Genomic DNA, 21,810 nt, shown 5'->3' with positions numbered 1-21,810 from the left:
GGGCATGGAAAGATGATGAGGCCAGGCTCTGGAAAAGCTGCAGAAACCTCTGATTGTATTTTCTTCATGTTGCCATTGGATTCATTTAATAAGATGGAAAGGAGAGAAGGAGTACGTGTACATCAGCATGAAAACCGGCAACTTCCATCCTCCCCATGGTGGTTGCCCTCAGCATACGAGATATAGCTTTCTTCTCCCATCCCTCTACCCCTCTCTCACCCCTCCTTGGTTCATTCCACCTTTTTGTCCAAAAAGCAGAGGGCAGTCCAAGCAGTCAAGGAGACGCGGCCCTAAGAACCAGTTCCAGCCCTTTGCATCTCTGCTGATCTCAGGCATCTGCGTGTGGCCAGGTGCTCTTAGAACCTGCCCATGTCCTGCTCCAGAGCGTGAGCATAGCAGGCTCCAAACTGCAAATATGTTCCAGCTGAGTCACCTCTACCTGGAGCATCTGTCCTCTCTCAGGATAAGAGGCACCTGCACAGAAACATAGACTCACGCCATTGTCATCACCGCCTTGCAGCCTGTTGTTTGCAGGGATTTTACACGAAAAAAAAAAAGCAACCTTTTATAGCCACCAATTTCATCCTCACACTTCATGCACCTGCAACTCAGGACTGGGGATAAATGGCCAGGCCATGGCATTACTGGTCTTCTTCATTTTCAAACATAGGCAAGTGATGCATGCTTAAGCACACATCAATTCTCTTTTTAAAAAAATGACAGTTCTTTTGCTTGACTAGTAGAATTAAATTTGAAATTGAAAATTTTTCAGGTTTAATGCTTAGAAATCCCACACTTAGACACATCATCTTTAAATACAAATGATTCTGGCAATTTGTCCCAGGGAAAGAGTCATCTTTTAAAAATATTTCAAAGAAAATACAACAACCCCCCCATATATATTTTAAACTAAGGAAATTTTCCAAAACAGCTACTTACAAAATAGTTCTATGGTTTTATGTGCTATTCTCTAAATGTACATGTGACCGAAAGAACAAAAATTCAATTACTTTTAGAAAGTGGTTTTATTCAGATGCATATTTTCTTCCAAGCAATTTGTAACATTATATACATATAAAGAACGTACCAATTCATAAGAAGATATCAGAATGTCTTTGAATTGACCCAGAAGCTCCGGTCATGTGCTACTTATGCCCTCTCAACAACCTTAAGAACAACAAAAAAAAGGGCACTCCTGTTTACTTCTTACTGATGGCCACAACCCTCAAGTTTCATCTTTCATTGCCTGAGAAAAGTCCCTAGCACATCTTGTTATCCTGACACCTTTAATCCCCTGAGTGATTCTCACTTCTGTACATTTCCCCACCTAGTTTACTCTTTGATGGTTGTGGCTACCCCCAAATTCAAAACAATCTCAGGTACGTACAAAACATTGTAAGTAGCAAGTATAAAAAAATCGTACTTCTCCTTTTGAAACAAATAAAGACCTTAGTGTTTGGGTAGGGTTTGTCTAGAGAAAGCATCTGGAAAGAGTATCCAAACCCCCATACTCAGCCTGAAACACAGAGGTTGGTAAATTGCAGTTTTTGTGGTTTATACAGCTCTAGACAGCCTGTTTCCAAATGAGTGCGTCCCCTCTCCCATTTGTCTTGGTTAAATGCAGCAACTGATACCTGCATCAGTGTGCCCTGTGAAGGTAGGCTCTTGGGCTTCCCTCACCTCTAAGGGGCCTCTTTGCTCAAGGCTCATAAAGCTCTGGATTTTAAATAACTGTGACGTCAATCCTCACTTAGATATCACATCTGTTCTGAGATGGGTCCTTAGACCTGAAGCTCAAGCTGTCATAAAGCTAGTGTTTGAAGCTTCCTGGAGACACCCCATCATTGGAGCTGGGTTGGAAAAGACTGGAGGGCAGGACCGTTCAATGCGAAACAGCCAGAGCCCCTCCACTGACAGCTGCACTCAAGCTCCTCCTCTTAAACCAATCCCTCCTCCTCTTCCCTGGCTGGATGTCTCTATAAGGGCATCTCCAATCTGCAGGCTTGAAGTCCAAGGATTGTCTTGGAGTCCTCTCTGCCCTTCCCCTCCAAGTCCTGCTTCCTCTGCCTCCTAAATGCTGCACAAATACCCTCCTCCTTCTCATCCCCAGTGCTTCGACCTTACACAGGCTCTCCTCACCCTGACCGGATCCTGCTAGTCTTCTGGCCCTCCACACTCACCTTTCCGGGTCATCCTTGGTCGTGGAATAACCCTCTGCAGCACCGGCCAAGGGTCTCCCTGCTTTGCTCACAGCTGTTGGTGGGAGCCGTGCTGTCAAGGCCCCTCATGGTCCAGCTTTGTGCTCCCTCTCCCAGGGTTGCCCCAATCAGCCTTGGGTCTTCCCACAGCCAAGCTCTTGTCCCAAGTGCTGTTTACCTCTCCTCCACCAAGAGGTGATCCAACTCAAATCCCTTCCTACTGAAGGTGTTTTCCAGTTCTCTCCACGCAACAGGGCTCACACCTAGATCTGAATGTCTATGGAGCTTATTAGCTGCAACTTATAGGGAGAAATCACGCGTGGAAGATGCCATTTTTTAACTTCTCATGCTCACGTCTTTCTCCCCAACATAGGACAAGGACCGTATTGTAAGCACATTTCCAACCTGTTCATTGACTTGCATGAGGTCAGAATTTATACTATAACATTTTAAAAATTAGTTTTCTTATTCCTGCCCAGGCAGCCAAACTCAAGAGTCATCAATTCTCTGAGGATTTTTTTTAATTAAATGAACATTTGCAATGAAGGGAGAGTTTGCCAATAAATTAATGACTATGGGATGGAGATGAAAAGATTGCTACTTCACTAACATATTTTGGTTAGGCTTTCTAGAATTGATGGGCTTAAAATACCTAATATACTTAAAACAGATGCCAAGCAGATGGATGAATCTTAGACCCTCTATGATAGTAACTTCCTTTTTGAAAGCATCACTGCTACCCCCAGCTGTTTAAATAAAATGAGTCATACAAATAACTGGGTCCAGGTCACAATCCAGTAGAGATTTCCTGTTCCCCAGTAGATCGAGTATAAACTGAGTTTCCTCGCTCAGGAATCTCCCGCTGGAAGATTGGACAGTGTTTGCATAAGCGCCTGGCGATGTGCTTTTGGAAAAACACTGAGAGGTAGTTTCTGAACTTCTCGCCCACGAAGGCATAGATGACTGGGTTGATGCAGCAGTGTGTCATGCCGAGCGTCTCCGTGACCTGCATGGCTTGATCCAGCCTATTAGAGCTTTCGCAATTGTTCAGGCCAAAGAAGTCCTGAAAGGTGCTCAGGAGAAGGACGATGTTGTAGGGAGCCCAGAAAAGAAAGTAAACGATCATGATGGCAAAAATGAGCCTCACAGCCTTGTGCTTCTTCTCGTTTCGGCACCGGAGCAGGGTTTTCAGGATTCCCGAATAACAGACGACCATGACGAGCAGGGGCAGGACCAGGCCCAAGATGATCATCTTTAGTGTCTGGAAATTCTTCCAGAAATGATACTGATGTTGTGGGAAATGAGGGCTGCATGTGAAACGAGACCCTTCCTTCTGGGATCTGGTGAAGATGATCCCTGGGAGAGAGGAAAGCACAGCCATCACCCAGGTGAGCACACTGGTCACCACCCCGAAGGTGACCGTCCTGGCTTTTAAAGCAAGCACAGCGTGGACGATAGCCAGGTACCTGTCCATTGTCAGGAGGATGATGAAAAAGATCCCAGAGAAGAAGCCTATAAAATAGAGCCCAGTCAAAAGTCGGCACATTGCATTCCCCAGGGTCCACTGGTCTGCAGCGTAGTGGGCCCAGAACGGGACAGTGAGAAGAAAGAGCAAGTCGGAGATGGCCAGATTGAGCAGGTAGATGTCAGTCATGCTCTTCAGCCTTTTGCAGTTTATCAGGATAAGAACGACCAGCATGTTGCCCACAAACCCAAAGATGAACACCAGCGAGTAGAGGGGTGGCAGGAGCTGGGCAGCGATTTGCCTTACGTCGGTTTTATGGCAGGGCTCCGACATACCTAAATCAAAGTCATAGATGGGAGTTGATGTTTGATAATCCATCCTGATGGAGTCTGTGAATAAAGACAAAGCCATCCTTTATTAGGTCCAAGAATTGGCTTAGTGGAATCCAGCACTTTCTTACCATCTAAACTATCTTTGAGTTAGGTCCCACAGAGTGTATACCTTAAGTGTGCCAGGAATAATTGTTGAATGTCCCAAGGGCACATAGCATGCCAGCCGCTGTTCTAAGATTCATGAATTCAGTCCTCAAGGTGGTCCTATGAGGCAGATAACCTTGGTCACATTTTTGCAGACAAAGACCCTGAAGCACAGAGAGGATGAGTAACTTGCCCAAAGCCACACAGCTAGCAAGCAACTGATTCTGAAAGCAGGCAGCCTGCACTTTTAACCACCATTGCTATCTTGTCTCTCAACCTCAGAGGAGAACTAAAGAGCAGAACCAAATAAAAATAAAAATAAATTTAAAAAGGAGCAGGACATCAACCTGGCACTTTGATGTAGAAAGAACGAAATGGGCTGCTACCCAAGTTCCCCAAGAAGGTCATAGAAGTTAACAGCTCATTTGAAAATCCAGGCTGCCATCCCACATTTTTTCTGAAATTCGTGTTTGTAGCTCTGGAATTGACACAATGAACAGCCTTCCCACATAGACATGAAATGGCCACATGAAAAAATGTTTTACGTACTGCCAAAGGTGAACATCATACATTCTGGATTAGTTTAGTTTCTTCATAACCAGCCAGCTTGCCCAGTCCTTTTAAGTTCTGCTTCTCTAGCTGAGACTTTTCTCTAATCAGTCCTTATGACTCTCAATCTCCCTGTGCCTCAGATTAGGCAGCTGGGAAAAGTGCCCAGAAAATCACACCTTTAATTTTAACTCAGAAAAAAATCATTCCCTAAATACACTGTGTAGCTGGTACATTAAGGGGAAACTTTCTGGTAATTTGATATGAATTTGGAGAAATTTTGGCTTCCCCCTTTTCTAGGGGTGGAAAAAAATAGAACCAGACTTAGACACAACTCCTGGTAGGGCAAATGTTCAGAAGGCATCCTGTGGGGGAGGTTTTAGCTCTTTTTAGCAGAGGATAACCTCTGTCAAAATTGTAGAGACGACTCATCTCTCTGAAAATCTTTCTTCTGAGAGCTGAGGGTTTTTCTTTTATTACAGTTGTGCTCCCTTTAAAATCTTTCATTCACAATTGTGTTCTGTAGTTTTTTTGATATCACAGTCTGAAATGAAACTTATTCCAAATTCTGACCCTTTCCTTATCTTAAAGATTAAATTTTGAGATAGTTCTATGAGACCTGGGGTTTGCCAGATGTCTTCTATGGGTTTCCTGTAAAGGGTTTTACTCATCACAGAAGCAAAGCTAACTAAGAGGCAAAGTGGTTGAGAAGTGACTTACCAGGGAGAGTTTCTTGACGAGGAACGGATGTCTCAGCTCCTCTGACCAGCTGAGCTGTGCAAATCAAACATATACTCAGTATAAAAGTAGGAAATGCACAGCTTCTTCTGAGCGAGGGCGGAGTTTTAATGAATAAGTATATTGCAGAAAAAATGAAAGAATGGTTCTTCTTTTTTTTTTTTTTTGTAAATTAAGCTAAAAATAGATTAGAGAATAGATCTCTGATCTGAAAGTTTATTCGTGGACTTCCTGATTATTGCTTTTTGTTCTTTCACTCATCCAATTTCCCAGAATCTGTTAGGAAATGGAAAAAATTAAAGGATATTGGAGCTAGAAGAACACTTAAATCCATCTAGTCAAAAGCCCTCATTTTACTCAAAGAAACTGTGGTCCAAGAGTCAAATGATTTGTACAAGAACACATGGCTTATTGATGGTGAGAATTCGGATTCTCTTAATATTTGCCCTCAAATTAAAGCCAAAACAAACCAAATTTAAATTTAGAGGGGAGTATTTGACTTTAATCCCGCACCCCTTTGCCCCACTCTCTTCCCCATCCTCCTCCAACCCGCATACATATCCTTGTTCACCCCATATGATTATTCTCTGCAAGCTAAAACAACGTTGTCTAAAGTGTTTTCACCATAGGTTTGCCTGTGAGTGAAGCACGTTTATCTGTCTTTCTCGAGGATTGGGTACCTAGTGGGCACATCTATGAAATTTCACGTTAAACATTCACTATTTTGTGGCCTTCCAAATGGTAAGAATGTATGAATGTCTACCCTCTGCCACACATAATATATGCAGCAGAGTTCCTGACTCCAAGAAGGACACAAAGTGTTTGGAGCTATGAGAAATTTTCAGCATGACATAGGCAACAATTGAAGCGAGTGGTTAAGTTCAGGATTGCATGACTGTACTACATGCAGTCACATCAAGCTCTCTTGGTGGTTACTTATCTAAAACCTCAACTCTTGTCAACAGAACCGAGAACATGACAGAGAACCGGGTTTTAGTGGGCCACTCTCGAGTCTTAGGGTCGCCTGCCTCTGTGCTTTCATGTCCTCAGCTATAGAATCAGGAGCTTTGGCTTGTGATCTAAGGGAAGGCAAGGGGGACCACAAAAAGCAAAGTTGTATGTCCCACACCTGAGGATGCCCGTAGCACAGGGACTGAGCAGGTGGCCTCTGTGGTCGGCCTGCTGGTTTGTTGACTAGCTCTACCTTCAGCTTCTTCACGGTGAAATGGGCTCAGTAACAATATGCACTTCGTGGATTTGTTGGGAGGATTGCCTGAGGCATCCACTTGCAGCACTTAGCACATAATACACACTCAGTAAACGTCAAACTCCTAGTTACCATTCAGTGGTCCTTTCTTAGAGTTTATATTAGATGAAATTCTAGCCAATTTGGCTCCCTGGGGTCCTTGTCTAGAGCCGATTATTATCAGCATTCTAGAAGCTGAAAGGGCAAAGTTAGTGGCTGGTGCTTGGAGACCAGTTAGAAATAACTGCCAGGGAAAAGCCAGAAAAACACAGAAGTGCCCCAGCAGTCAAGAAGCATCCATGTAGGAGCATATGTCTGTGTTACAACAGAGCCCTGAAACTGGAAATTGTAACAGGGACAGTGAATCATCGAGAAAATGTTCAAATTCATCCCATGTGTGCAATTCAAGAGGCGATGATTTAGGAATTGGGCTCTGCTGTTCCACTGGGGCTGAAACCCCAGCTTTGTCATTTCCTGGTTGACTCTGAACAAGTCCCTGAACTTCTCTAAACCTTGGTTTCTTTATCTGTAAACTGGGGACAGAGAGAGAGAGAGAGAGAGAGAGAGAGAGAGAGAGAGAGAGAGAGAGAGAGAGAGGAGAAAATACTCACTCTATAGTTCTGTGGCCAAGATTGAATGATGTAACAAGTTTTCTAGCCTTTCTCAGATAACTGCACAAAGCAAATCATCAGTGAGTTACTGACTCAGAGAAATATAAAGCGTTCGTTAGAAAGGGCACACAAAATGGGTAATAAATAAATTAATATTAAATTCCACACAAAATAGGTAACAACTGCAATTTTGTTGTTTTGAAAAGTAGCCATTTGTTCACTACTAAAGTACTTGCGTGTCACTCTTGGATGATGCTGGACTAACATTATATTTCTGTATGGGACACGCAAAGCTCGGGCTTTGCCCTGTGTTCTGCATGTCGGTCATGGTGTAGATGCGGACTTGAAGGTATGCCCACCCCCAGAGGGCAGTGTGGAGTTGTGGAGCAGGCTCAGAGCCATGCAAACCAGGCCACTGACTCGCTGTGTGACCGTAGCAGGACACTTCCCCTCTCTGAGTGTCCATTTCCTCATCTATCAAGTAAAGAGCTAGGCCTAGGAGTTCCTAAAGCAGCTGCCGCCTTAAATGCTAAATGTCTCCATAGCCATGTTGATTTGGAAAATAAACATTGGGTGGGGATCAATGTCCGGCTTCACAGGCTGAAATAAGGAAGCAAAGCTGAGCAGGGGTATTGATTAGCAGTTGGGTGTCCATTCCAGGATGCACAAGGAGGTGAGGACCCATGGGGAATTACTCAGCATTTAATAAATGAAACATTTTCCAAGTATGACAACAATGAAAACAATTTTATCGTGCTTGCGACTTAGCCTCTTGGTCTCTGTGTCCAGTTTGCATGGTTCTCATTCTTACATGTGTTGCATTCAGTCTGCCTGGTTTGTCACTAGACTTGATGCCCATATCAGAGGGGTCTCAGGCCAGGCCACCTTTGGGGGGCTGCTGGCTGGGTTTAAATGGCTGCTTTGGGGCTCGGCTCCACATGCAGTCATTGTACCCAGGTTCTTAGGGTTGCTTCACCTTCCTTGCCCAGAATATCTGTGGCCACTGCCTGGGAATGAGCCAGGCTATGGATCCAGAGTATTGCCGACAGGGCTGGGAGAACGTTGATTCTTTCTCCTTGGTTCAAAAGCCAACTGCTAAGCTCAGTGAGCTAAGACCCTGCCATACAGCAGCTCATATGAGAACACCTGGAGCCCTCGTTGACGCTGGGATAAGAGTCTACAATGAGAGATGGGCTGCAAAAATAGCAAATGAATCTTTTATTATTATTTGTTAGAAAAAGTCTAATTGAAAAACCAGTGCATGCTCATTATATAGAAGAAGGAAAAACAGAGAAATAGGAAGTAGTAAAAAAAAAAATTAGCCACACTCTCACAATCTCACAACAATCACTTTTAACAGATGGTATGTTTCAATGTAAACCTTTTCCCAGGCAAACTTTTTTGATTAATTATCCCCATACATATACCATTCTGTACGCTGCTTTTGTTTTTGCTAGATGTTATAGTATAGGCGTTTCTTACAAGTATAGTTCTTTAATTTTTTTTTCTTTTTTTGAGGTACAGCTGACATGCAGCCGAGTGCACTCATCCTAGGTGGACGCTGGGTGAATTTTTAGTAGGCTTGCAGTCATGTGACCACAACTCAGACGAGATAGGGGATGTTCCATCATGCTGACGGTGCCCCTGTGCCCCGCCCACTGGACAAGCCTGTCATTTACATAATGGAATTACAGAGTCTGTCCTCTTTTGTGTCTGGCTTCGTTTGTTCAACGTAATGCCATAACCATATCCAACAAAGCCCTATTATTTGACAGCTGGGCTCTTTCTAGTTGATTACGAATATGAACAGTGTCGTGCTGACTTCCGCTGTCAGTGCTCTGATGTTTCTGCCAAGGAGGAATCCACTATCATCCCCAAGGCCGTGCCACTAGGAGATCCAGAGAAGTGCCATGGTCCTTGCAGAAACACCCACAGTGTCACACTTTCCCACCTGTGTGCCCCAGCAATGACACTGGGCCCCGGGAATCCCAGCCCCTTCACCTACTGCCGCAGACACCCGTCATGGCAGGCGTGGTGGGCCGGCCACTGTGCGGCTGTCTCCACTCCTGTCTCTACCCTCTAGGCCCTTCCCACTATACACCTCTTCCCAGCCCATGTATCACATCCACCCCACTCTGTGCATATCATCAGACCAAGTAGATACTTGCAGCCTGTCCACCCTGTCACGTCATCAGATATGCCCAGACATGGTAGAACCCCTTGACTCAGCTGGGAAGTTTACTGTGTGCATTTTGGGTTATTTCTTTCAGATAAATAAGACATGGGCTAATGTGAAAGAAGGGAGCCCACTCCGTCCTCTGTGTTCCTGCAAAAGAATGTTTTATTCTACTCATTTCTACAGGTTTTTATAGCATACAAGGTAGTTTCCTACGTGACTGTTTTCAGGTATCTCAGGCAGGGTACGTTTTTTCTAAAGCCATAAGGTGTGTTTACATGTCTTTAATCTCAAGGGACAATTTCTTTGGGGCTAGACAGGAAACAGCAGGAGTGGGAGACAGGAGCACGGAAGGAGCCCAGCAAGAGCCCAGCGACTATTCCCTTATCTAAATTGCTGCCTGCCTTCAGGCACGCAAAGGTTTGGCCTTCCCCCAGCCTGGTGCCCGCCTTCAGGCATCCGGAGCTTGGGAGCGGCCTCCCTGTATAAGTTATCCAGCCAGGGAACTTTCCGTGTCTCCACAGGCTAATGCAGTCTTAGGTGCAACTAAAGAGGTCTAAGGTACTGATGGAGGTATATACTAGATCCACTGTATATGTGATCCACTAGATCACAACTACAGCTGAATACTCAGTTCTATGCAAAACAGGATATTCTGTGGGACTTTTCCTGTTGCCCCACAACTGGCAACTTGAGCCTAAGCGTGAGGACAAAGAGGTGTTATTTACCCCACACCTTCTAAAGAAAACCACCAACACCTGGGGTCAGACACCTCTACCGGGGCTTACTAAGAGGTGACAGAACCCTGTGCTCCCTACCATCAAATCAGCTCCTCCCGCCCCAGTCTGTGTAAGGAGACAAGTTAGGGGAGGAAAGGATTATAGGAGTGGGTGGGATTGACAGGGAGGAGGGCAGGGCTTCCTCTCCGCAAAGCCAAGGGAGGGGGCACTGAGAGAATCTCCTGACGACTGGTGGCTTGCAAGAAGTGAGGCCAGTACTTCATTCCAGGTGGGACCTCCACTAGACAGCAGACCAGCTGAGCAGAGAAAAGGGGCAATGCAGAGAGAGGATGGGGTGGAGACAGGGCATGGCATTGAGGCAACAAGCGTGTCCCAAGGATGCGAGAGGGCTGCTGGGTCAAGTGGCTACCACTGGGGATAACTGGGCTGGAACTGTCCCTCTAGATCCCACTTTCTGAGTGGGATGACTCCAGCAGCCGGGAGAGGGGAGGTTGGAAGAAGAGTGATCCCACATGTCTAGGAAGTGGCAGTGGGGAGCCCCCACGACCCCAGGCCCTCTGTAGTGACCACAACTGTGCACCCCCACCCAGCACCTGCCACTTTGGGGCACTGTGGCCAGCATGGAGTGGACCACAGTGGTGGCCAGTTAGATAAAGATGCATTTGTCCCTTTTTCCTAACCCTTCTTCTCCTGCTATGAATGCCACCCCATGCCTAGAAGTGTGAGGGGCAGGAGGTGTCCTGAGCACACCACTACTCAACATTGGGGAGGGATCCATGAGAAGGGGAACGAAAGGACCGAACATACTCCTCCTCTAGGCAGAGCCCTGCGGAAACCAGTCAACCCTAAGGCCCAGCTGAATAAATGGTTGGAAAGAAAAAAAATAATTTCATACCGTAAGCTGATTGCACTTGGATATCTGACAAGAGATAGTAACAAAAGAAGATCGTATTCAGTGTTCTAACCTTTGCTTGCTAGGCTGCTGAGCTGGCAGAGCTTCTCAGGTGGTGGGAGGAGGGGGCCTTTCCCCAGTACAATTCTCGGTTTGGAACTCACCACGCCCCCAGGCCAGGGCTGCCTAGGTGCAGAACTTTCATGACACATCTCTTTGCTAGACACATGCACACATGCACACACTTTCCCAAAGAAGTTTCTAACTTCAGTCACTCACCACACTCAGAACTAGCCCTCCCTCAAATCATGAGTTACCTTGGTGAGCTAAGGTCACCAGCCCCAACTCTTCTTTCATAGCAAGTTTCCCCTCAGAGACCCTTGGTGCCTTTTCCTGCCAGCTAACTTCATCTGAAGCCATTTCAATTTGTCAGGGAGGTTTTAATAATGAGTAAAAGCAAAAGAGAAAGGATAGGGTCTTGAGGACTTAATCTCCCAGGAGGCTGCACAGCCTTTCTGCAAAATTGCACAAAACTCCCCAGCTGCTTTGAGCATCAAAGATTGGGGGAGATGGGATGCGTCGGGCTATGTCAAAGGCTCTCCTCCACCAAAAAAGTCGCAAGACACATCTCTTGGAATGAGGATCTTTCTTTGCCTTGCATCTGCTAATATAGGCCACTCAAACGCTCTACCCAGAGACAAGGAGACTTGAGGTTTCCACTTCCTGAAATGGAGATGGTTGACAACTTTCAAATGGCAGGCTCTTTGGTGGCAACAAAATCCTACAATGGCTGTTATTACAGATATATTGTTAAGTTAGTCACTTTCTCCTCTGGGCTTGCAAAATATTTCACACAGATCTCTTCCTGTGCTCCACCCTGTGCACTGCAATTCAAGTATATGCCATTCTCTACTCACCCTCCCCATCAGCAGTGCCAAGCAGGGCTTGGAACTTCTAAAGGGCATGGGAGGAGGCGGGGCAAGATGGCAGACTGGTGAGCTGTAAGTTTTAGTTACTCCTCCAGGAAAGTAGGTAAAAAGCCAGGAACTGCGTGGACTGGACACCACAGAGCAATCTGACTTTGGGCATACTTCATACAACACTCATGAAAATGTCGAACTGCTGAGATCAGCGAAATCTGTAAGTTTTTGCGGCCAGGGGACCCGCGCCCCTCCCTGCCAGGCTCAGTCCCGTGGGAGGAGGGGCTGTCAGCTCCGGGAAGGAGAAGGGAAAACTGCAGTGGTAGCCCTTCTCAGAAACTCATTCTACTGATTCATACTCCAACCATAGATAGACTGAGACCAGACACCAGAGAATCTGAGAGCTGCCAGCCCAGCAGAGAGGAGACAGGCATAGAAAAAAAAAAATAACGCAAAAAACTCCAATAAAAGCAGAGGATTTTTGGAGTTCTGGTGAACACAGAAAGGGGAAGGGTGGAGCTCAGGCCTTGAGGCGCATATGCAAATCCCGAAGAAAAGCTGATCTCTCTGCCCTGTGGATCTTTCCTTAATGGCCCTGGTTGCTTTGTCTCTCAGCATTTCAATAACCCATTAGATCTCTGAGGAGGGCCCGTTTTTTTTTTTTTTTTTTTTTTAATCCTTTTTTCTTTTTCTAAAACAATTACTCTAAGAAGCCCAATACAGAAAGCTTCAAAGAATTGCAATTTGGGCACGTCAAGTCAAGAGCAGAACTAAGAGAGCTCTGAGACAAAAGGCAATAATCCAGTGGCTGAGAAAATTCACTAAACACCACAACTTCCCAAGAAAAGGGGGGTGTCTGCTCACAGCCACCATCCTGGTGGACAGGAAACACTCCTGCCCATCGCCAGCCCCATAGCCCAGAGCTGCCCCAGACAACCCAGTGTGACGGAAGTGCTTCAAACAACAGGCACACTCCACAAAACTGGGCGTGGTCATTAGCCTTCCCTGCAACCTCAGCTGATTGTCCCAGAGCTGGGAAGGTGGAGCAGTGTGAATTAACAAAGCCCCATTCAGCCATCATTTGAGCAGACTGGGAGCCTCCCTACACAGCCCAGAAGCCCAGAACTGCCCTGGGGGGATGGCACTCACCTGTGACATAGCACAGTCATCCCTCAACAGAGGACCCGGGGTGCACAGCCTGGAAGAGGGGTCCACTTGCAAGTCTCAGGAGCCATACGCCAATACCAAAGAATTGTGGGTCAGTGGCAGAGACAAACTGTGGCAGGACTGAACTGAAGGATTAGACTATTGCAGCAGCTTTAAAACTCTAGGATCATCAGGGAGATTTGATTTTTAGGGCCACCACCCCTCCCCGACTGCCCAGAAACACGCCCCACATACAGGGCAGGCAACACCAACTACACACGCAAGCTTGGTACACCAATTGAGCCCCACAAGACTCACTCCCCCACTCACCAAAAAGGCTAAGCAGGGGAGAACTGGCTTGTGGAGAACAGGTGGCTCGTGGACGCCACCTGCTGGTTAGTTAGAGAAAGTACTCCACAAAGCTGTAGATCTGATAAATTAGAGATAAGGACTTCAATAGGTCTACAAACCCTAAAAGAACCCTATCAAGTTCAGCAAATGCCACGAGGCCAAAAACAACAGAAAATTATAAAGCATATGAAAAAACCAGACAATATGGATAACCCAAGCCCAAGCATCCAAATCAAAAGACCAGAAGAGACACAGCACCTAGAGCAGCTACTCAAAGAACTAAAGATGAACAATGAGACCATAGTACGGGATATGAAGGAAATCAAGAAGACTCTAGAAGAGCATAAAGAAGACATTGCAAGACTAAATAAAAAAATGGATGATCTTATGGAAATTAAAGAAACTGTTGACCAAATTAAAAAGATTCTGGACACTCATAGTACAAGACTAGAGGAAGTTGAACAACGAATCAGTGACCTGGAAGATGACAGAATGGAAAATGAAAGCATAAAAGAAAGAATGGGGAAAAAAATTGAAAAAATCGAAATGGACCTCAGGGATATGATAGATAATATGAAACGTCCAAATATAAGACTCATTGGTGTCCCAGAAGGGGAAGAAAAGGGTAAAGGTCTAGGAAGAGTATTCAAAGAAATTGTTGGTGAAAACTTCCCAAATCTTCAAAACAACATAAATACACAAATCATAAATGCTCAGCGAACCCCAAATAGAATAAATCCAAATAAACCCACTCCGAGACATATACTGATCACACTGTCAAACACAGAAGAGAAGGAGCAAGTTCTGAAAGCAGCAAGAGAAAAGCAATTCACCACATACAAAGGAAACAGCATAAGACTAAGTAGTGACTACTCAGCAGCCACCATGGAGGTGAGAAGGCAGTGGCACGATATATTTAAAATTCTGAGTGAGAAAAATTTCCAACCAAGAATACTTTATCCAGCAAAGCTCTCCTTCAAATTTGAGGGAGAGCTTAAATTTTTCACAGACAAACAAATGCTGAGAGAATTTGCTAACAAGAGACCTGCCCTACTGGAGATACTAAAGGGAGCCCTACAGACAGAGAAACAAAGAAAGGACAGAGAGACTTGGAGAAAGGTTCAGTACTAAAGAGATTCAGTATTGGTACAATAAAGGATATTAATAGAGAGAGGGGAAAAATATGGCAAACATAAACCAAAGGATAAGATGGCTGATTCAAGAAATGCCTTCACGGTTTTAACATTGAATGTAAATGGATTAAACTCCCCAATTAAAAGATATAGATTCGCAGAATGGATCAAAAAAAATGAACCATCAATATGTTGCATACAAGAGACTCATCTTAGACACAGGGACACAAAGAAACTGAAAGTGAAAGGATGGAAAAAAATATTTCATGCAAGCTACAGCCAAAAGAAAGCAGGTGTAGCAATATTAATCTCAGATAAAATAGACTTCAAATGCAGGGATGTTTTGAGAGACAAAGAAGGCCACTACATACTAATAAAAGGGGCAATTCAGCAAGAAGAAATAATAATCGTAAATGTCTATGCACCCAATCAAGGTGCCACAAAATACATGAGAGAAACACTGGCAAAACTAAAGGAAGCAATTGATGTTTCCACAATAATTGTGGGAGACTTCAACACATCACTCTCTCCTATAGATAGATCAACCAGACAGAAGACCAATAAGGAAATTGAAAACCTAAACAATCTGATAAATGAATTAGATTTAACAGACATATACAGGACATTACATCCCAAATCACCAGGATACACATACTTTTCTAGTGCTCATGGAACTTTCTCCAGAATAGATCATATGCTGGGACATAAAACAAGCCTCAATAAATTTAAAAAGATTGAAATTATTCAAAGCACATTCTCTGACCACAATGGAATACAATTAGAAGTCAATAACCATCAGAGACTTAGAAAATTCACAAATACCTGGAGGTTAAACAACACACTCCTAAACAATCAGTGGGTTAAAGAAGAAATAGCAAGAGAAATTGCTAAATATATAGAGACGAATGAAAATGAGAACACAACATACCAAAACCTATGGGATGCAGCAAAAGCAGTGCTAAGGGGGAGATTTATAGCACTAAATGCATATATTAAAAAGGAAGAAAGAGCCAAAATCAAAGAACTAATGGATCAACTGAAGAAGCTAGAAAACGAACAGCAAACCAATCCTAAACCAAGTAAAAGAAAAGAAATAACAAGGATTAAAGCAGAAATAAATGACATCGAGAACAAAAAAACAATAGAGAGGATAAATATCACCAAAAGTTGGTTCTTTGAGAAGATCAACAAGATTGACAAGCCCCTAGCTAGACTGACAAAATCAAAAAGAGAGAAGACCCATATAAACAAAATAATGAATGAAAAAGGTGACATAACTGCAGATCCTGAAGAAATTAAAAAAATTATAAGAGGATATTATGAACAACTGTATGGCAACAAACTGGACAATGTAGAAGAAATGGACAATTTCCTGGAAACATATGAACAACCTAGACTGACCAGAGAAGAAATAGAAGACCTCAACCAACCCATCACAAGCAAAGAGATCCAATCAGTCATCAAAATCTTCCCACAAATAAATGCCCAGGGCCAGATGGCTTCACAGGGGAATTCTACCAAACTTTCCAGAAAGAACTGACACCAATCTTACTCAAACTCTTTCAAAACATTGAAGAAAATGGAACACTACCTAACTCATTTTATGAAGCTAACATCAATCTAATACCAAAACCAGGCAAAGATGCTACAAAAAAGGAAAACTACCGGCCAATCTCCCTAATGAATATAGATGCAAAAATCCTCAACAAAATACTTGCAAATCGAATCCAAAGACACATTAAAAAAATCATACACCATGACCAAGTGGGGTTCATTCCAGGCATGCAAGGATGGTTCAACATAAGAAAATCAATCAATGTATTACAACACATTAACAAGTCAAAAGGGAAAAATCAATTGATCATCTCAATAGATGCTGAAAAAGCATTTGACAAAATCCAACATCCCTTTTTGATAAAAACACTTCAAAAGGTAGGAATTGAAGGAAACTTCCTCAACATGATAAAGAGCATATATGAAAAACCCACAGCCAGCATAGTACTCAATGGTGAGAGACTGAAAGCCTTCCCTCTAAGATCAGGAACAAGACAAGGATGCCTGCTGTCACCACTGTTATTCAACATTGTGCTGGAAGTGCTAGCCAGGGCAATCCGGCAAGACAAAGAAATAAAAGGCATCCAAATTGGAAAAGAAGAAGTAAAACTGTCATTGTTTGCAGATGATATGATCTTATATCTAGAAAACCCTGAGAAATCAACGATACACCTACTAGAGCTAATAAACAAATTTAGCAAAGTAGCGGGATACAAGATTAATGCACATAAGTCAGTAATGTTTCTATATGCTAGAAATGAACAAACTGAAGAGACACTCAAGAAAAAGATACCATTTTCAATAGCAACTAAAAAAATCAAGTACCTAGGAATCATCTTAACCAAAGATGTAAAAGACCTATACAAAGAAAACTACATAACTCTACTAAAAGAAATAGAAGGGGACCTTAAAAGATGGAAAAATATTCCATGTTCATGGATAGGAAGGCTAAATGTCATTAAGATGTCAATTCTACCCAAACTCATCTACAGATTCAATGCAATCCCAATCAAAATTCCAACAACCTACTTTGCAGACTTGGAAAAGCTAGTTATCAAATTTATTTGGAAAGGGAAGATGCCTCGAATTGCTAAAGACACTCTAAAAAAGGAAAACAAAGTGGGAAGACTTACACTCCCTGACTTTGAAGCTTATTATAAAGCCACAGTTGCCAAAACAGCATGGTACTGGCACAAAGATAGACATATAGATCAATGGAATCGAATTGAGAATTCAGAGATAGACCCTCAGATCTATGGCCGACTGATCTTTGATAAGGCCCCCAAAGTCACCGAACTGAGCCATAAAGGTCTTTTCAACAAATGGGGCTGGGAGAGTTGGATATCCATATCCAAAAGAATGAAAGAGGACCCCTACCTCACCCCCTACACAAAAATTAACTCAAAATGGACCAAAGATCTCAATATAAAAGAAAGTACCATAAAACTCCTAGAAGATAATGTAGGAAAACATCTTCAAGACCTTGTATTAGGCGGCCACTTCCTAGACTTTACACCCAAAGCACAAGCAACAAAAGAGAAAATAGATAAATGGGAACTCCTCAAGCTTAGAAGTTTCTGCACCTCAAAGGAATTTCTCAAAAAGGTAAAGAGGCAGCCAACTCAATGGGAAAAAATTTTGGAAACCATGTATCTGACAAAAGACTGATATCTTGCATATACAAAGAAATCCTACAACTCAATGACAATAGTACAGACAGCCCAATTATAAAATGGGCAAAAGATATGAAAAGACAGTTCTCTGAAGAGGAAATACAAATGGCCAAGAAACACATGAAAAAATGTTCAGCTTCACTAGCTATTAGAGAGATGCAAATTAAGACCACAATGAGATACCATCTAACACCGGTTAGAATGGCTGCCATTAAACAAACAGGAAACTACAAATGCTGGAGGGGATGTGGAGAAATTGGAACTCTTATTCATTGTTGGTGGGACTGTATAATGGTTCAGCCACTCTGGAAGTCAGTCTGGCAGTTCCTTAGAAAACTAGATATAGAGCTACCATTCGATCCAGCGATTGCACTTCTCGGTATATACCCGGAAGATCGGAAAGCAGTGACACGAACAGATATCTGCACGCCAATGTTCATAGCAGCATTATTCACAATTGCCAAGAGATGGAAACAACCCAAATGTCCTTCAACAGATGAGTGGATAAATAAAATGTGGTATATACACACGATGGAATACTACGCGGCAGTAAGAAGGAACGATCTGGTGAAACATATGACAACATGGATGAACCTTGAAGACATAATGCTGAGCGAAATAAGCCAGGCACAAAAAGAGAAATATTATATGCTACCACTAATGTGAACTTTGAAAAATGTAAAACAAATGGTTTATAATGTAGAATGTAGGGGAACTAGCAGTAGAGAGCAATTAAGGAAGGGGGAACAATAATCCAAGAAGAACAGATAAGCTATTTAACGTTCTGGGGATGCCCAGGAATGACTATGGTCTGTTAATTTCTGATGGATATAGTAGGAACAAGTTCACAGAAATGTTGCTATATTATGTAACTTTCTTGGGGTAAAGTAGGAACATGTTGGAAGTTAAGCAGTTATCTTAGGTTAGTTGTCTTTTTCTTACTCCCTTGTTATGGTCTCTTTGAAATGTTCTTTTATTGTATGTTTGTTTTCTTTTTAACTTTTTTTTTTCATACAGTTGATTTAAAAAAGAAGGGAAAGTTAAAAAAAAAAAAAAAAAGAAAAACAAGGAAAAAAAAAAAGATGTAGTGCCCCCTTGAGGAGCCTGTGGAGAATGCAGGGGTATTCGCCTACCCCACCCACCTCCATGGTTGCTAACATCACCACAGACATAGGGGACTGGTGTTTTGATGGGTTGAGCCCTCTACCATAAGTTTTACCCTTGGGAAGACGGTTACTGCAAAGGAGAGGCTAGGCCTCCCTATATTTGTGCCTAAGAGTCTCCTCCTGAATGCCTCTTTGTTGCTCAGATGTGGCCCTCTCTCTCTGGCTAAGCCATCTTGAAAGGTGAAATCACTGCCCTCCCCCCTACGTGGGATCAGACACCCAGGGGAGTGAATCTCCCTGGCAACGTGGAATATGACTCCCGGGGAGGAATGTAGACCCGGCATCGTGGGACGGAGAACATCTTCTTGACCAAAAGGGGGATGTGAAAGGAAATGAAATAAGCTTCAGTGGCAGAGAGATTCCAAAACGAGCTGAGAGATCACTCTGGTGGGCACTCTTACGCACACTTTAGACAACCCTTTTTAGGTTCTAAAGAATTGGGGTAGCTGGTGGTGGATACCTGGAACTATCAAACTACAACCCAGAACCCATGAATCTCGAAGACAGTTGTATAAAAATGTAGCTTATGAGGGGTGACAATGGGATTGGGAAAGCCATAAGGACCAAACTCCACTTTGTCTAGTTTATGGATGGATGTGTAGAAAAGTAGGGGAAGAAAACAAACAGACAAAGGTACCCAGTGTTCTTTTTTACTTCAATTGCTCTTTTTCACTCTAATTATTATTCTTGTTATTTTTGTGTGTGTGCTAATGAAGGTATCAGGGATTGATTTAGGTGATGAATGTACAACTATGTAATGGTACTGTAAACAATCGAAAGTACGATTTGTTTTGTATGTCTGCGTGGTATGTGAATATATCTCAATAAAATGATGATAAAAAAAAAAACAAAAAAAAAACTAAAGGGCATGGGAATGAACAGACCATCTTTATGCCCTCAACCCCACCTGGTACATGAAAGATCTTCTGTTTGTTGTATTGCCTTCCCTAATGGAAAAAAAATGGACACTTTTCCAAATTTTATTTATCGTCACTTTTTATCATATGTAATAATCAGATTTCATGCTTCTTAACAAACAACCTTCAAAACTCAGTGATTTAAAAACAGCAAGCATGAACTCAGCTCCCACCACATGTAGCTGTGGTGATGCTGCAGCCGTGGCTCCGCTCCCTCTGTCCCCACCCCCGATCCCCGCAGCGCCTGCGCAGAAGGAGTCGCGACCTGGACCGGCTTTCTCCGAGGCTGAGCAGGGAAGAGCAAGGATCTGGAGGACTACTTTTTTTTTTTTTAAATTTTCAATGTATTTTATTTTATTTTTTTTTACAGATTAACAGAGGGACATATTGGGTTAGACAAAATAACACTGGCAATGATATTTTTAAAGATCAAGATGACAATATTTGTTTATGCAACTTAATAAACACATGCACAAACAGGCATGCGCAGGAACACACATACCCATAGAAGATTTAGGGTTTTTAGGGGTTTTATTTTTCAGTATTCAACAGCACCTTGGGATTTTCAACTTTGACGATTATGACTTTGGTTGTTTACCAGAAACCCCAGAAGGGCCATGACACATAGTGATTTGACATTTTGCTGAAGCATGAGTTTGAATCATGGAGTTGATGAGAAAGCTAATTTATGGAATAAATTCTATAGCCAATAAGTGAGCCAAACCCACGGCCAAGCATTTTTACTTCAACCTAGCCATGTTGATTTGTACTCTCTATCTCAGTATATAGAAGTAAGAGAGCAAATTATACTCTATGGAAGCAATCAAAAATTGGTGAATCAATAAGGAAACAACTGAACTTGTGGAACTGTAACCCATAACATTCTTTGAAATTTGCTAACTACTTGTTAAATCATACTTTGAAAGTTATCACTTTATCTGTATGTATGTTATATTTCACAATAAAAAATGAAAAAAGAATTAGTGAATAAGGAAGGTCTTTAGTCATATTCCTTTTCATATTCTTGGGCAGGGGAAAATATTTAGGACTTTTATTTATATTTATGTTTTAACCACCTGCTTTTATAAATTTTTTTTTTTTTTTTTTTTTTTTTTTAGAACACAGCTATGCCCATTCATTTACATATTGTTACAGGTTTCTTTCCCACCACAATAACAGATTTAAGTAGCTGTGACAGAGACCATGAATCCTCAAAGACTAAAATATTTACTCTCTGGCATTTTAAGAAAAAGTTTACTGACTTCGGTTTTAAACTTATCTTTTACATTTTTTGAATGTTTAATATTGTACTTTAGTAGTACAATAGTAGTACATGTATATAATTTGTAAATAAATATATAGCATATTAGAGGTGAATTTTAAAAATCGTTTACTCATGAGAACAAAATAAAAAAAAATTTAGAGATCACAAATTTAGGACTCAGTATTTAAGAAATACAAATGATTATCTTTGTTGTTGTGGTTGCCATTATAAAAGGCATGCATCTCATTTTGTGCAAAGTTTCTTTTCATTATGCAAATTCTATGGGAAAAAGAAAGGAAACTAGCAGATTAAGGGAAGACTTTTGTTAGTGGAATTTCTTTGCTGCTATTTTTCGTATCCAAAATCAAAGAGCGAGAGAAAGACAGAGAGAAACAGAGACACAGAGAGAGAAGAAATAAAAAGGACAAGAACAGTGGAAAAAAGAAAAGTAAAAGAGGAGGGTACTGTTTGATCTGTGGTGCCTGCTCAGACCTGGCCTATACCCCTGAGTTAGATTCAGCATCAAAATCAGCTCTAATATGATTGCAGAAGGCAGCTGCCTGCATTGAGTAATTTGAAGGCTTTTAAACACTCT

General features: G+C 42.5%; 1 protein-coding gene across 7 annotated transcripts; it reads right to left on the bottom strand.

The window, feature by feature from the left end:
* Nucleotides 1-1,006: 1,006 nt before the first annotated feature.
* On the bottom strand, nucleotides 1,007-5,495 carry CCR5 (C-C motif chemokine receptor 5). 7 transcript variants are annotated; one of them, XM_037849289.1, is made up of 4 exons: nucleotides 5,409-5,425; nucleotides 4,165-4,259; nucleotides 3,999-4,052; nucleotides 1,007-3,554 (listed from the first exon to the last, which is right to left on the bottom strand). In XM_037849289.1, the coding sequence occupies exons 3-4, from the start codon at nucleotides 4,039-4,041 to the stop codon at nucleotides 2,986-2,988; spliced, it is 612 nt and encodes a 203-aa protein (XP_037705217.1). In that variant the 5' UTR covers nucleotides 4,042-4,052; nucleotides 4,165-4,259; nucleotides 5,409-5,425; the 3' UTR covers nucleotides 1,007-2,985. The 7 variants fall into 7 exon arrangements, with proteins under 7 accessions (XP_037705217.1, XP_037705186.1, XP_037705177.1 ...); XM_037849258.1 differs by having other exon boundaries at nucleotides 1,007-4,052; nucleotides 5,409-5,426; XM_037849249.1 differs by lacking the exon at nucleotides 4,165-4,259 and having other exon boundaries at nucleotides 1,007-4,052; nucleotides 5,409-5,495.
* Nucleotides 5,496-21,810: the final 16,315 nt, after the last annotated feature.

Source organism: Choloepus didactylus, chromosome 1 (genome assembly GCF_015220235.1).
Source record: "Choloepus didactylus isolate mChoDid1 chromosome 1, mChoDid1.pri, whole genome shotgun sequence".
NCBI classification, from domain to species: Eukaryota; Metazoa; Chordata; class Mammalia; order Pilosa; family Megalonychidae; genus Choloepus; species Choloepus didactylus.
Note: the sequence above shows the minus strand (reverse complement) of the source record. Positions and strands in the feature narration are given on the sequence as shown.

Excerpts from the sequence above, each read along its gene's own strand:
- CCR5 (XM_037849242.1), bottom strand. The coding sequence starts at position 4,074 with ATGGCTTTGTCTTTATTCACAGACTCCATCAGGATGGATTATCAAACA.